Source organism: Octodon degus, unplaced genomic scaffold, assembly GCF_000260255.1.
Source record: "Octodon degus isolate 3935 unplaced genomic scaffold, OctDeg1.0 scaffold00070, whole genome shotgun sequence".
Taxonomy (NCBI): domain Eukaryota; kingdom Metazoa; phylum Chordata; class Mammalia; order Rodentia; family Octodontidae; genus Octodon; species Octodon degus.
The window spans coordinates 4,310,773-4,325,091 of record NW_004524646.1 but is presented as its reverse complement, the minus strand read 5'-3'; the positions used below and the strand labels follow the sequence as shown (position 1 = coordinate 4,325,091).

Genomic DNA, 14,319 nt, shown 5'->3' with positions numbered 1-14,319 from the left:
TATATATATATATAGTGTGTTTGTGTGTGTGTGTACTTAGTGCCTTCAAAAGTCACAATGTGGTCCAGTGTCTGGGTCCCTCGTTCTTTCCTTGAATGCCTTTGCCAAATGACTGGATGCACCACAAAGTCAAACAGACATCACTGAGCCAGACCTTGGCCAGGACTGATGAGGGAAGTTTTCTCCTAATTTTAGAGAGCAACAAATATTCTGTAACAGATCGAAATGAAATGCTTCCTTTCCATCAGAGAAGCCTGACTCAAGGAGACCGTATACCCTCCCCTCAGAAGCTTCGTTGTGGAGTTGGGTTCCAATCTCCTGTCTGCCACATGCAGATATTTGGGCTACAGCCAGAGGAGAGATACTCCACCCAGCTAGTCTTCTAGCAGTTAGAAGTAAGGCTCTTAGGACCAGGGTTAAATGCTAGACAGATTGCACAGCCATCTCCTTTAACTGTGTCAGTTTAATGGGTCTTAATTTGAGACCAGCCCGCAGCAGCTGAGGACAGAAGGAGGTGCCTCACCTCCACCACCCAGCGGGGTGTCCTGTGAGGGGTTAGGTGCCGCCACTTCAGCACCTGCCGTTGCACTGTTTGTGGGTGTCATGAGTCACAGGAGAGTCGGGTCTACCACCCTGCCCAGAAATAGGAGCATCCTGGAGGTCTCCTCATAGATCATGAAGTGAAATGGCCGGTCCACTTTGACGGTGGGAGGCATGAAGTAAGCAATAATTTCTGACAGGGTTCCTGTCACTGCCTCTGTTCCTTTTTCGTCAACTTCGATCACTGATTGTTGTACAACCTAGGAAAGGGAATAATTGGAAGACCATTTGTGTGGCAGTAGGGATTGAGAAATTAATTGAGAAGTTAATGCTACTCATCTGGCCTTGCTCCTGGAGTTCAGTGGTGCAGGGCCCATCTCTGTGAAGAGTCATGGTTGCTCCGAGGATGTGCCTTAGAATCTAAAACCACCTACAAGACCTTAGGACCCATGTGAAATATAGACTATGCACAGTACATTCTGGGCTTAGGTGCCAGGAACTCTCTGGCAGGGACAGTTATGCATCAAGCATCTAATATTTATTGAACGTGTGCATTGTGCTATGAATTTTTTAAGCTGAGCTGGTGTTTTGAGCTTCCCAGGATGCCTGAGTCCTTTGACCTTTATACTGGAAGGCAGGGTGGGGACAGGGCATGGTTAGTCTTGGGGGCAGCGCCCTGCACCTGGCACTGCTCTGAGGCATTGGCTAGAGCAAGCCAGGGGCCCCTGGTGACTTCTTCAACCCTGGTTGCCAGTACTTGGGTCTCTTGCCTGCTTGGGGCCCTTATGTCCAGGAACCAAATGTCATGTTATTCTAAGAGGAGATGGTGGAAACATCACCATAATAGCACTTGAAAATATTCTACTTTCTTGGGATTAAAAATTTATTCCCAGAGGGAGACTATTTAATAGTTTATAATCTCAAGCTCATGATGATGCATTGTAAAACTGCAACACATTTCTTCAGTTTTCCTCACTTTCACAGCAGAGCCCCAGAGCTGGTCTGCAGAATGGCTGTTTGTCTTTCTTCCCTGTGATGGGAAGGACTGGCCGCGGGCCCTGGTTGGCCTCGTGGTCCTGCTCAAGTGAGCATCACTTTGAATCTGTCTTGGAATTGAAAATCACAGCTGCATAGGGAAATAGACGCCACAGCTGATGGCCACAGAAGGGTGTCGGGAAATGTGGCTGCAGTGTGGCGGTGGGTGGAGGGCTTCCTTGGGCTCTGAGGGCGGGAAGGGGTGAACACAGGCCAGGAGAGCCAACCAGTTTGGCAGTGCCGAGCTTCTGAGGAACATATACGGTCCTCTGAACTGAATGAGAAGCACTTCCTTCGAGAAACCCTGTCGAGCTGGGGGAACTAACCTTGTTCTTGGGAGTTTTTGAGATAGACCAAAAAGAGTCAAAAACATGAGTTAGGGAGAAGTTCCAGGTCAAGATTTTTGTTTTAAATTTCACATTTGCAGATGGGGCTGTTTTTCAAAGAAGAGATGAGCTCCCTGTCATTTAAAGGGTAGGGGTGGGTGGTGAAGGAGGGAGGAAAGGAGGGAGGAGGAAAAGGAGGAGGAGGAGGAGGAAGGGGGGGAGAGAGAGAGAGAGAGAGAGAGAGAGAGAGAGAGAGAGAGAGAGACTGAGAGAGACCAAAGAGACCGAGAGAGACCCAAGCATCCCCAAGAGGTAGGAAGAGGTAGGAGGTTAGGTTGTGGGTTCTGGAGATACAAGTTTTCGCAGTATAGTATTGATGATGATAAGGCTGTAAACCACTCCAATTCCAGCATTAGGGAAAGGCTTAAGGAGAGTAATCAATTAAAAAGGTATTTTAATAATGTGATTTGAAGTCTTTAAGACATCCAACTCAGGTGCTATTGCAAGTCTCTGAAATTTACATCTATTTCCCTAGGCATTTGTTTAAAACTAGCTGCTGGCATGCCCTGCTTAGGACTGGGCACTGGTGAAGACCCGACTTGCCTTGGACACCTGCAGATTCCTTGGAGTAGCTGACAGTCCACCGAGGTCGGCCAAGGGTGAGAAGATTCTCCTGACTCCCATCTGCTTCAGCAGCTCATGCATCTCATACTTCTGGTCCAGCTTGAACTTCGGAAAGAAAACCTCCATTTTCCTGCGGAACAGACACAGATAATGATGCGACGTGGACGAAGCCACTGCTTCTGGATGCCAAGAAGGACACATTTGCTTTTCCCCTTTTCCCTTACTCCAAGATTGCTTCCAAAGCTATTTTAACAAGTCTCCCTCAGTAGACTGTGCCTCCCTCGCACCTTTCTTTCATACGGGTCTGTCTCAGAAAAAATACTTCTGGCTTAGCTGGTGTCACCGCCAGCTCCCGTGAACCAGTCTCGCTCCTCAGCTGAGGCCTGCACTCTGTTTAGTCCCTCACACCTTACTTTGTGTCCATTTCTCTGTTTTCAAAACAACATGACCCAACTCAGTAGCTGCTTCCTGCATCCTGCAGAATGCTGAGGTGACTGTTCTGTACCCCGAGATCCCACTGAGCCCCAGTATCCCAGGAAAAGCCTAGGAATCTGGGTATGGGCAGGTGACTGCTGCAAAGAGAACACTCAACACACTCTGCTACCCAGAGCAACTATCATCTATATTGGAGTCCACCTTTGAAAATAAGATGGTTGGAAAGAGGAGCCTGGTGGCTCAAAAATAAAAACCATGAAAAGCAATTGATACTAAATGTTCAAGAAGCCATAATTTCTTATTCTATGAAATGTGGCCAAAAATATCAATATTGATTTTACAGGGTGATTCAGAAGAACAATATATGCTGAGCACCCAGAACTGTCTGTGGTGTGTCTGGGGCCTTAATGAAGACAAATTCCTGCTTCCTCCAGGCATCCTGCTTCATTTTCTCTCTGTCACATACTTGGGCCAGGCACTCAGCCTGGAATATAACAGAGGGCGTCGCACATCCTAAAGCTTAATTTATAAATTCATACAGCTAATATTTCTTTGGGGTTTTTAATGTTTGAGACCCCTTACTAGGTACTAAAGATTTCAAGAAAAATGAGAGAGGAATACAAAGAGAACACTAACAACAGGGACCCTTAGCCAAACCCAACTCTGCTAAATTCCAGGCTAACAGGATTCGGGACGCACAGCCACGGATTCTGCTCGTAGCTATGTTCTGTGTCCTCCAACAGTTGGGCTGATGTCCTAGAGGACTGTGAGCTCCCGCCCTGTGTTTCCCACTCTCGTGTGCAGGACCCCTCCCCAGATGACCGATTGGCCATCCCGCCCCAGATTTCGTCCCCAGCCTGGGCTCATCCTGGTGTCCAGGTCCAGCTGCCTTCTTGCCATCTCCATTTGGATGTCTGATAGCTCTTCTGGTCCAGATGTTCAGGCTGAACTCTTACTGCCTTTCCCCCCAGACCCCTTCCCCTTCTTTCCCCACTATAGTAAATGACGCATCTGCCCTTCCAAATGCTAAGGCCCAAAGTTGTACAGGCACCAGTGGCTTTGTCGCTGTGTCTCTCCCTGTATGTGTGTGACTTGCTCTGTATCTCTCTCCCTGCCCCTGTCTCTCTCGCTCGCTCTCTGCCTTCCTCTGTCTCCTCCACCCATTAAATTTCTGGCATCTCTCACCTCCTAGTCATTCAGGATCCCACCTCCGCTGCACCATTACGGTGCCAGCTGCAGCCTGCCCACCTGGATCACCACAGCGGCCTCCACGTGACCGTATTGCAGTGATGTCCTCCTTGTCCCCTAGGATCTTTTCTCGACCCAAGAACTCATGTGATTCTTTAGCCAGATCGTGTCTCACCTGAGCTTGGAACCCTCTGGTGGCTTCTCATCTCATTTGGGCAAAGCTCAGGGTTTTTCTGGGGCTTGTGGGGGGAGGTTCTGGGTGCCTGGGCCCCTGCTCCTTTATGACTTACCTCCACACATTACAGCCATGCTGGCCACCGCCGTGTCCCTCAGACCCCTGGCCACTCCAACCTAAAACATTCCCTCTTCTGCCTGCAACACTCCTGTCTCCTGAGACGATCCCACAGTTCAGACATTTGTTTACCGTCACCTAGTTAGTAAGGCTGCCCCTGGCTTGCCTGGACCTTGCTGACATTCTTTCTGGGCTACCGTTACTCTTCCTGCATTACACTGTAAATTCCAGGAGGGCAGGAACTTCACAGGTGAGCTCATGAGTGCTCACTGAGTGAAGGAATGAATGAGCCAGCCATGTGGCAGCTTCCAGGGGAGTAGAAAGCAGCACATGCTGGCCCTGCCTTTGGGGAGCTGAGCACCTCTTGGGGAGCTGGGTGTTGGGCCACCGTGCACTGGGATGGGGGTAGCATTGCAAGCATGCGCACAGCACAGGGAAGTCATACCTGGTTTGCATGTTCCTGAGCCACGTTTCCACCAGGTCTGTGGTCAGGTAGTCTTCCAGGTCGAGGTGGTCCCCCATTTTCTCCATAAGCACCACCAGCATGGCGGCATTTCCTCGGTAGGGCAGTTGAAGAACGTGACAATGAAAATTGCTATCAAAAGTGTAGGCAAACCGTCCCTCTCTGTACATCATGGGCACTTCCACTGCCCTGTACTTGTCCAAGTGGAAAGTGTCAGCTTCGGTGAGGACGGGGTCGAAGGGGGTCAGCCACTTCCCTGAACAAGGAAGAGAATATCCTATGCAGAAGCCAGCCACTTAGAAAGCGTCATTCCTGCTCTAGTCACAAAAGTGGAGAGGGTTGGAACCCCTTTCACCCACACCAGGAAGGTGTTCCCTCACTGAAGTAGCTTGGATTATAGCTCAGCAGGTGGGACACATTCCCTAAAGATCAGCTTTTCTAGGGGCAAGATCCAGGTCCACCCACCAGCCCTAGGGAATCACACAGGAAGCAAGAAGAGGCTTTTTCCAACCCCTGGTCCACTTCTTGTTCTAGACCTGAATAAAACTCCCTCTTCATCTCCTTGCTGGAGGCTCTAGTCTAGAGGACACTTCGGGCCTCTGCCTGGTCTTGTCCGCATGAGGGGCCACTTGCTGCCTCCTTGTCCATCCCACACCCACACATAAGCACAGGTGTCACACCAAGCAGCAGTGTCTCTGGCCCACACACTGCCTTGTGGGGCTCTGACGGCAAGGCCCACAGTGCAGGGGGGATGCAGCATGTCTGTCCTCCAGGGCCTATCCCGGGGTGTGGCCTGGTGACTGCAAGACTGACTCCTGTCTTGGGTCTTTATGGGTTTCCGGGTTCCATCTCTGTACCCCAGTGACAGCTCGACCATGACCTGTACCCAGGATCAGAGTGCCAGGAGGCCTACTTGGACTCTGCCATTGGTTGTGTGACCCTATTAGGTTAACCTCTGCTACCTCCTTGTCATCTCCTTTAGGAAAGTCCCTGCTCTACCTGCTGCATCGGCGGCTGGGAAGGCCAAATAGTTGTGTGTGTGTGTGTATGTGTGTGTGTGTGTATGTGTGTACACATACACGCAGAGTTTTGGATGTGCCATGCACAACTGTGCACTTTACATTCATTATCTTACACACCCTCAGAACTACAGCAGGTGGGAGGGGCTCTATTTCCTGGATGAAGAACCCAAGGACAGATTCTGTCATTTGCTCCAGGTCGTAGAGAATGAAGGAGCAAAAACACAGTCCTCATTCTCTCCAACAAAATGCTGCTCTAGGGAACCATCCTGTGCTGTGCCTTCCCGAGGGCAGAAGAGACCCGGTAGAGTAGTTGTGACACCTGTAAGGACCACAGGCAGTGGGGTTAGGAGGGGAGGGCCTCAAATGACCATCTCACATCGCTCAGGGCCACCTGTGAAATCTGAGAGCATGTTCACCGAAATTCCTTCTGCACAACCACAAGTTGACCAGAGGAGAGGAAAGAAAAGACAGTGACAGGGCCCTTCTTCACCTTTGGGGGAGAGCAGAACGTGATCCAAGTACCTTTGAACAAGATGTAATCCACAAGAATTAATTTTGTTTCAGGGTTGATCCCATCAAAGAGTTTGGGAATTTTTCCCTGAGTCGCTTTGTTAATGTAATAATTCATGAGCCCTCTGGCCTGTGAGGCATTGTGAAAGTTTGTAGGCACACACTCTGTGTCGAAATACCTCTTGGATAAATTGAGGAAGGTCTCATTGACTTGGAAATCCTTGTGGATGAAGGCAAAGCTCCCCTGGGCAAGGCCCAGCTCCACGTTGCTGGAGAGAGTCTGTCTGAGCCGCTTGAAGAGGGTGGGCAGGAGCAGGGGCTGCGTGCCACCCAGTGCCTGCAGCTGGAGGCCGTGCTCCACCTGGGCTCTCGTCTGCCCTTCCGCGCCCAGCATCAGGCCTGCCATGGCCAAGGCCATGCCGAGCGGCGAGAAGACCACGTTGCCATCGTGTGTCATGGAGATCTTTCGCAGCAGGTTGAACCCAAAGTTCGAAGTCGCATTGGAGAGCTGTTGCATGTGGGTCCTCAGCTGCGCCTCCTCCTCATCCTCTTCCTCCTCCTCATCCCTTTCCTTCTTCTCATCATCAGGGGGAGCCGGCGTGGCCCCCCAAGTTTGGCTCAGAGGATCCTCGCGCTCCAAACTCTCTAGATCTGCATGATACTCTGGTGAAAGGGGACCGAGGGCCCAGCTAGGTGCCAGCAGCTCCACCAGGAGGACTGAGAGCAGGAGGCCTGGTGTCACCCTCATGAGACCAGTGTGGAGGCCAAGGACTCCTCCTTTCAGCAGCAAGACTTCCTGTGTAGGAGGAAGGGCAGGGATTGTCTTAGTACCTCATAAAATATCTCCTTTATGCCGTGGCAGACATCAGCCCCCAGGGTCCCACCTCATGTGGGCACAGTCATCTTGCCATTGACCTCAGCCTTGAACAGGGAGACCTGGGCCAGGGGAGTGGCGGGCACATTCACTCACCCCAGGGGAGAACAACCATTCACACGGACCTTCCTCTGCTTCCCATCCTGCCAGGCCCTCGGGAAGCTCAGGGTCTCTGACTCCTTTTCGGATTCATTCAGGTTAGCACCACCTCTTTGTGGACAGCAAGCAGTGAAGGGCGTGGGGAGGGCGGGCACTGAGCAGGGGTGGGGAATGGGGCCGGCTCCCACTGTTGTACTGAGCTTCTTTTGGATTGCCTTTGATCTTTCAGGCATGAGGCTACCCCACACGCTGGACCACAGAGCCTTAGTGTGCGACACACTGGACACCGCTGGAGACAATCAGGCAATGGAAGAGGAGAGCAGCCCACCCCCAATTTCCTGATGAGAGTGCTCCTCCCTGCACTGCCCTGCATACTCCCCCAGGTCTGCCTGACTGCCTTTTGCCGCCACCTGGGAGCCACTGGCTTTCCCACCCAAGCTGCCCACCTGGCAGTGACTCTCCAACCCCGCATCACTTCCAGCTGTCCTCGACACTGCCAGCTGTCTCCACTAGCCTGGCTCTTGGGCTGTGCCATCGGTTCCCAGAGACTGGCTGGCCCGCCATGGGGTTGGTCCCTCCCCTGTGCTCACTCTCTTCCAGACCCCAGGAGGGCCTGGGGCTGGGAGGACTCCCAGGAAATTGGGTGTAGGAGATGCTGCAGGCTCCTGGGGGTTCCCATCATGGAGATGTCATTCTGAGTAGGGACCCAAGGCAAAGGGTGGTGGCAAAGAGAGGCTCCTGTGCTACATCCTCTTCTGGGCCTGGAACAAAACCACACCCAGCCTTGCTTGGCCACTGGTGCCGCAGAATGCAAGGCTCTGTCCTCCCAGTCTGGACGGGACTCCCGTGCTCAGAAGAGCACTTCTGCTGCATTTCCTAAAAGATTCTGATTAGGATGCACCTTGCGATCCTGAGTGGCAATCCTATATCTAGTAGGCCACGGACAGTGTTGGGTAAGCACCTTCCTCTTTCTCCTGTTTCTATAGGATAACTGTCTCTGTTCTTCCAAAATTCTTACATTAAAGACTTAGTTACGTTCTATAGCACTGTGACAAAGTACCCAACACACGCAACTTAAGGGAGAAGTTAATTTCAGCTCATGTGTTTAGTCTATAGTTGGCCAAGGCAGAAAGGCATGGTGGAAGGGTATGGGCAGAGGGAAGCTGCTCACGTTATGGAGCCATGAAGGAGAAAGGAGGAGGGGAGTGAGGGAGGGAGAGGGAGAGGAGAAGGGAGGGAGAGGGGGAGAAAGGTAGAGGGGGGTGAGGGAGGGAGAGGGAGAGGGAGAAGAGGAAGGAGTGAGAGGAAGAGGGAGGGAGAGGAAGAAGGAGAGGAAGAGGGAGGGAGAGGGAGAGAAAGGTAGAGGGGGGAGAGATTGAGGGGGAGGGTGGGAAAGGAAGAGGGAGAAGAGGAGGAAGAGGGAGGGAGAGGGAGAGAAGGAGGGAGGGAGAGATCAGGAAGGGAGAAATACCTTCCAGGTCATACCCCCCGTGACATCTTCCCACTAACCCCCCCCCCAAAAACCCCACCTGTGAGTGCATGCTGCTCTTGGGGGGACAACTCAGAACTGAACCCTAAAAATCCCTATCCCCCAAGGTGATGGGGGTAAGAGGTCAGCTTTTGAGAAGTAATTAGGTGTAGATGAGGTTGAAATGAGCCTTCTCTCTCTTTGCACAAAGGGCGTAGGAAACCAGCAGCCATCTACAAACTAGGGCACATGTGCTCACCATAGCCCAACCCTGCTGTTCTCAAGACCTCAAAAAATGAATCAGTTGTTCTAACCCACCAGCCCCCCATCTGTGAGGTTTTTTTTTATGGCAGCCTGAGCTAAGATAATTATGTTATATTTACCTCTACTTTGAAAATTAAGCCCTGGGCAGAACACTCCTGAATTATGAACTGCTTCACAGGAAACTATACTGGCGCAACAGCTAGGCGTCACCCTTTCCAGATGCTAACTAAGCCTAGCTTCACTCTTCCTGACGCTCCCTGTCCAGTCTCTGTCCAGCCTGAGCAGTATGGCCTGTGCCTCTGGCTTTGTTCACGCGTGGAGCAGTGCGGAATGCACATCCAGCCTGTTCCTTGGCGTAGGGCACCAGCTAGCTGGGAGATCACACCTTCCTCCATAGACCCAGCAGAGCCATAAGAAACCGTGGTGGCCCCAAGCCTAGGGCTTCCTCTCTGAGCCTTCCTACCACTGCCCTCTGGGACCGTGAGTTGTAGTAGGTGAAACAACGTGGCTCCTGAGCCCTTCTGCCTGGCCACTTTCTGCGAGGAGCCCTTGAATCCATGACATGCCTCTCACCCCTGGCAGCCCCTGCTGGGGTTGACAGTTTCCATCACATCTAGGGCTGAGCACTCTGTGCTGTCCACCTCCCCACCCCTATCTCACAGGCCCCTAAAGACTGCAAGAACATTTCCTCTCTCCAGCCTCCCCCTTGAGACACTCCCAGGGCTCCCTGTCATCCTCCACCTCTTACCTTCAGGGGGCCTCAGGCACCTGAGAAGGTCATTCAGAGAAAAGATGAAAGCTTTTCTCTGCAGCCCAAAGCCTTCTGCAAATATTTGCAATTCCAAAGTGTGATTCCCCTGTCCTGCTGTTACTAATTAACATCCTGCTCTGAAATAGTGGAGATTCCCGAAAACCAAAGACCTGGGAGGGCGGCTTCCCACATTCCCCTGCTCCTGCTACAGCCCCCAACGGGACAAGGCTTCCCTGTGGGCTTCCGCTTTCCCCTGGGCTTCTTCTGGGATTGGGAGGTTTCTCCTGAACAGTTCTGCATGCTGAACGTGGAGAGGGGGAAAGCAATATTGGACATCTCTGCTGCTTCTTAGCCCCTGACCAGTGCCCAGCTCCAACTGGGATGTGGGGTGGGCACAAGGATGTCCAAGGCCCACTCTTGGGTGGAAAATGTTCAGCTCACTACTTCCAGCAGAGCTCAGCTCAAGGCAAATGTTGAGACTAAACTCGCAAGTACTCGATGTCAAGGCTGATCGGGAGCCTTCAAGATCCAACTTCTCATACCTATCAGACGCTCTTTGTTATAATGCATATTTTTATATGGCCTCTACCAGCAAATGAAAAAGATGATGACAATGCTCTATAACATGAAGGCAAAATAAAAAAAAATAGACAATACTATGACAATCTAGTGGTCTATGACTATAGACAATATGGCGATGCTCTGGCCAACTCTTCCAGCTGCTGTGATGCCAGGACTGGGCTGGGGCTCGGTGTGGAGGAAGCCGATCTGTTAAGAGGCAAGGCCGTGGGAAAGAGCTTTATTAATCTATGAGCTAGCTGATCAGACAATGGCTGAAGGACTGTCTTGCTAAAGGACTAGCTCGCCAGGAAACTGCCTTAGGAGTGGTTTAATATAGAACGTTAGTGATCATAGACTGGTGGGCACCCTTGCCCAGGCAATGATTAGTTCATCCTTGTGCCATTCCTGATGTCAGGCTGCGTGAGTGGTGGAGGAACATCCCAGAGAAGAAAACGGGGGTAGGCCAAGGCAAATGCAGAGTCAGTCACGCTGCAGGTAAGCCTGGTGTCGATGCCCCTGCAGGAGTGTCTCTGTGTGCTAGCACTTCCTTTCCACTGGCCATTTAATCTCACAACTAATGTTTGCCAGTAACGTGGTTTTCTGAAATGATGGGTTAAGCTTGATCAAACTCCAAATAAAGCGAAGCATGTGTGTTGGGAGTTGTGTCTACACGTGTCACCAAAGCCTCTTGTGGTTATAGTGGGGCATTTTGGAGATGACTGGATCTAGGGTGTGTGATACTGGGGTTAAGTATGTGATGCTGGGATTGAGAAAGGCCCACCCTGGGTGGATGGGAAACCACACAAAAGATAGGTACCCTAGAAGGAGTAAAAGGGGGAGGGTGGCTGCCGTTGCTTGCCACTTGCTGCATGCTGCTTTCTTCTTGCCCTACTTTGCCATGGACTGATTTTCCCCCTTGATGCCCCTCTTCCACACCACTCTGCTTTGGAACCAGCCAACTGTGGACTCAAACATCTGCAAAATGTGCATTACAATAAACCTTTCTTCCTTTAACTTTGGGTGTTGGGTAATTTGTCCCAGCAATGAGAAAAATAAGACAATGTGTCTTCACAGAAAATGGACTGGGCAGTAAAACAAAAACAAAACAAAACAAAAAACAAACAAACAAAAAAAAAGTTTAAAAATGAAATAAAAGGGTTTTGGGTCTATAATAGTCAAAATTCAGTTTTTGTTTTGTTTTGTATTTTAGGGAAGGGTCTACAGGGTGTTCAGCGTCTCACTACTAGATAGAACTCATAGTGATCCACCTGTTTACAGCCTCCTGAGAGCTGGGATTACAGGCATGTGCCTCAGCATGCCCTGGGGGCAGTCAGCATGGCAGGCCTGGGGATCAAACCCCTGACCCCTGTGCCTGCTTGCAGGTGCTTTAATCCACTGAGCTATTTGGCAGGCCCAAAATTCAGAGTTTTTAATTGGATTTTTCGCTCATGAGTGCGAGGTGGCGCATTTGAGTCATGCAGAACCCAGGGTGCTTTTCACACTGTGTGTGGGGTACATCACTAACCCTCAATCAGTGGATGTCAGAAATACTCTCTCAAACCATCATGAAAATCAAGAGTGCTATGATGAGTTTCCAAAGTGTTCCTTCTGGGCAGCCCCTGTCCTGCCACTGTGCAGTGGCTACAGAAGTCAAAGTGAGGATGCTGGGAAGCTTGGTGGGGCTCAGCCCTGGTCCCCCTTCCCACTCTGAGTGCTGTAGTTCCTGGGGAATATGGGATGCTTCTGTAGTCAATGAACTAGCTGCTTTGTCGAATGTCAGGGTAGAACCTTGGAATGTGTTTGTTCTGGAGATTGGGCTCACCTGAGCTTAAGAAGTGTCACAAAAGTCCTCATATTGGGAGGGGCTAGTACAGGTGGTGTGATGGGATGCTGGGAAAAGTACCCTCTCTAATCATTTGAGTTCCAGCAGCCCAAGGGCCAATCCTCCTTTCACTGTTCTAAGAGAGGTAGAAATTAAAATAAAGATCCAGGAAATCTGTGGAGCTCTGGGCAGGAGCATATGCATGTTAGCTGTCTTGACCTGACCTTCAATGACCTTTTCCACACTTATTAAAGGTTCATAAATATGGACTGCATCTTATACTTGTAATTTAATCAGAATAAACTCTGGTCAAGTTCTGAGGACTTGGGAACCCTTAAGATGACTCCACATCCTATTAATTATTCCTATGACTCTTACTTAGAGACCCAAGAAAATGCACCCAGGCTGCTGTGCACATCTCTTAAGATCAAATAGCCCAATTTATCTGTGTCCAGTGCTTTTTACTTTCCTGTCATCCTGGCACCTCTTTTCTGTTCCAAAAAGACCTTTCTGTCAGAATAGACCTTCCCTGTAGGACTCTGTTGGTGTCTTAGTGTACCCCAGGAAAAACAGCAGCAGGAATGAGGAAAAGCTAGACAAGAAGACAAGAGCTGGGTCAGGTGGTGGTCCATTGTCTGATTGGCAAACGACCCCCAGAACAAGAGTACAGGCATTTATGCCTTTGCAGAGTTAGTATCATGATAGAAGGTTGTCTAGCGACTAATAGCTGACATTAACTATTAGGATGCTTTTCTCAGGATGAGGTAGCTTGACTGCTTTAGGCACTGTCTTTGTTATCTTTTTGTTGTTTCTTGGATAAAATACCCAACACCCAAAATGAAGGAAGGAAAGGTTTATTTAGTTCACAATTAGTGGAGCTTTCAGTCCATATTCAACTGGCTCCTAGGCAGAGTGACACATGGAAAGGGGTATCAGTTTATGGCGGTGGAAAACAGCAAAGAACAAAGGGAGGAGCATCCTGAGGTGGATAGCCTGAATACAACATAAGGAAGGGAGAGAGGCTGCTAGCTGCCATAGCCACTGCTCCTCCCTTTGTTAAGATGTTGTTAGTGATTTTAACCTTTTGCGGCTTAGCATATTATTATTACTTTTTACATCCTGTGGTTATACTTTTCTGCTGGACGGTTAAGACTACGTTAAAGTTAGACATATATAAATAAAAATTTAACCTTCTGCTATCTAACAGGGTCAGTTAAGTCTCCCCAGGATTTTCCTTTAACCATGTACTGCACCTCTTAGATCTTCTCTCAGTGTCAGCCATCTGGATGAGTTAAGGTCGTTGCTTGGCCAAGTTGCTTTCTGTGAAAGGCTGAGAGATTGTTTTCTGTCCAGGTGACTCTCTTTAGCCACACTGTAAATCACTGATCACTTCCCTGTGTGTTCCCATGATCTCCTTGATCAGAAAGTCAGAGACTCAGCTGAGCTACAGGATGTTGCGGCAGAGGTGCTCTTATGTCCTGAGTCCTCACTGGCCTTGGAGGGCTGGGGCCAAAATATTCATTATCCTCTTATCCTATCTATCTCTAATGTTTGAATTCCAAATCTCAGTTGTTAAACATTCAGAAGAGAAGCTCAATGATATTACCCTGTAATGGAGACAGTAAGCTTAATATTACTATTTATCTGAATATCAAACATTTAGATATAAAGTGGAACTGTTATTTTCCAACAATCATGGATATTCTAATATTTAAAGCCCTATAGAATGTTGACAGATGACAATTACATATTTTTGCCCAGATATTTAGAAATCAGAACCATACATATCTTTGGAGCATGACAATCCTGGTGACATTCTGTGTCATCCTTAAATTTTCATTTTGACATAATATAACCCCTTTTTTTTTTTTTTTTTTTTTTTTTTTTGAACTGGGGATTGAACTCAGACCCTTGCACTTGCCAGGGAAGCGCTTATTCCACTGAGCCACCTCCCCGGCCCAATATAACCCTTTTAAACAATCATCTCTATCTAATCCATAAGCTTTTACCTAATTTGTCATTCTTTAGTAGGATATACTTCACAA

General features: G+C 49.5%; 1 protein-coding gene across 1 annotated transcript in view; it reads right to left on the bottom strand.

Annotated features, from left to right (window-relative positions):
- Positions 1 to 445: 445 nt before the first annotated feature.
- The window catches only part of LOC101561020 (protein Z-dependent protease inhibitor), a 37,150-nt gene continuing 23,276 nt past the window's right edge, over positions 446 to 14,319 (bottom strand). The window contains exons 6-9 of the mRNA XM_012515585.2: positions 6,448 to 7,231; positions 4,886 to 5,159; positions 2,505 to 2,655; positions 446 to 800 (exon numbers count right to left, since the gene is read on the bottom strand). Coding sequence (XP_012371039.2) covers positions 609 to 800; positions 2,505 to 2,655; positions 4,886 to 5,159; positions 6,448 to 7,231 — 1,401 coding nt within the window. The 3' untranslated portion in view covers positions 446 to 608. The remainder of the gene's footprint in view (positions 801 to 2,504; positions 2,656 to 4,885; positions 5,160 to 6,447; positions 7,232 to 14,319) is intronic.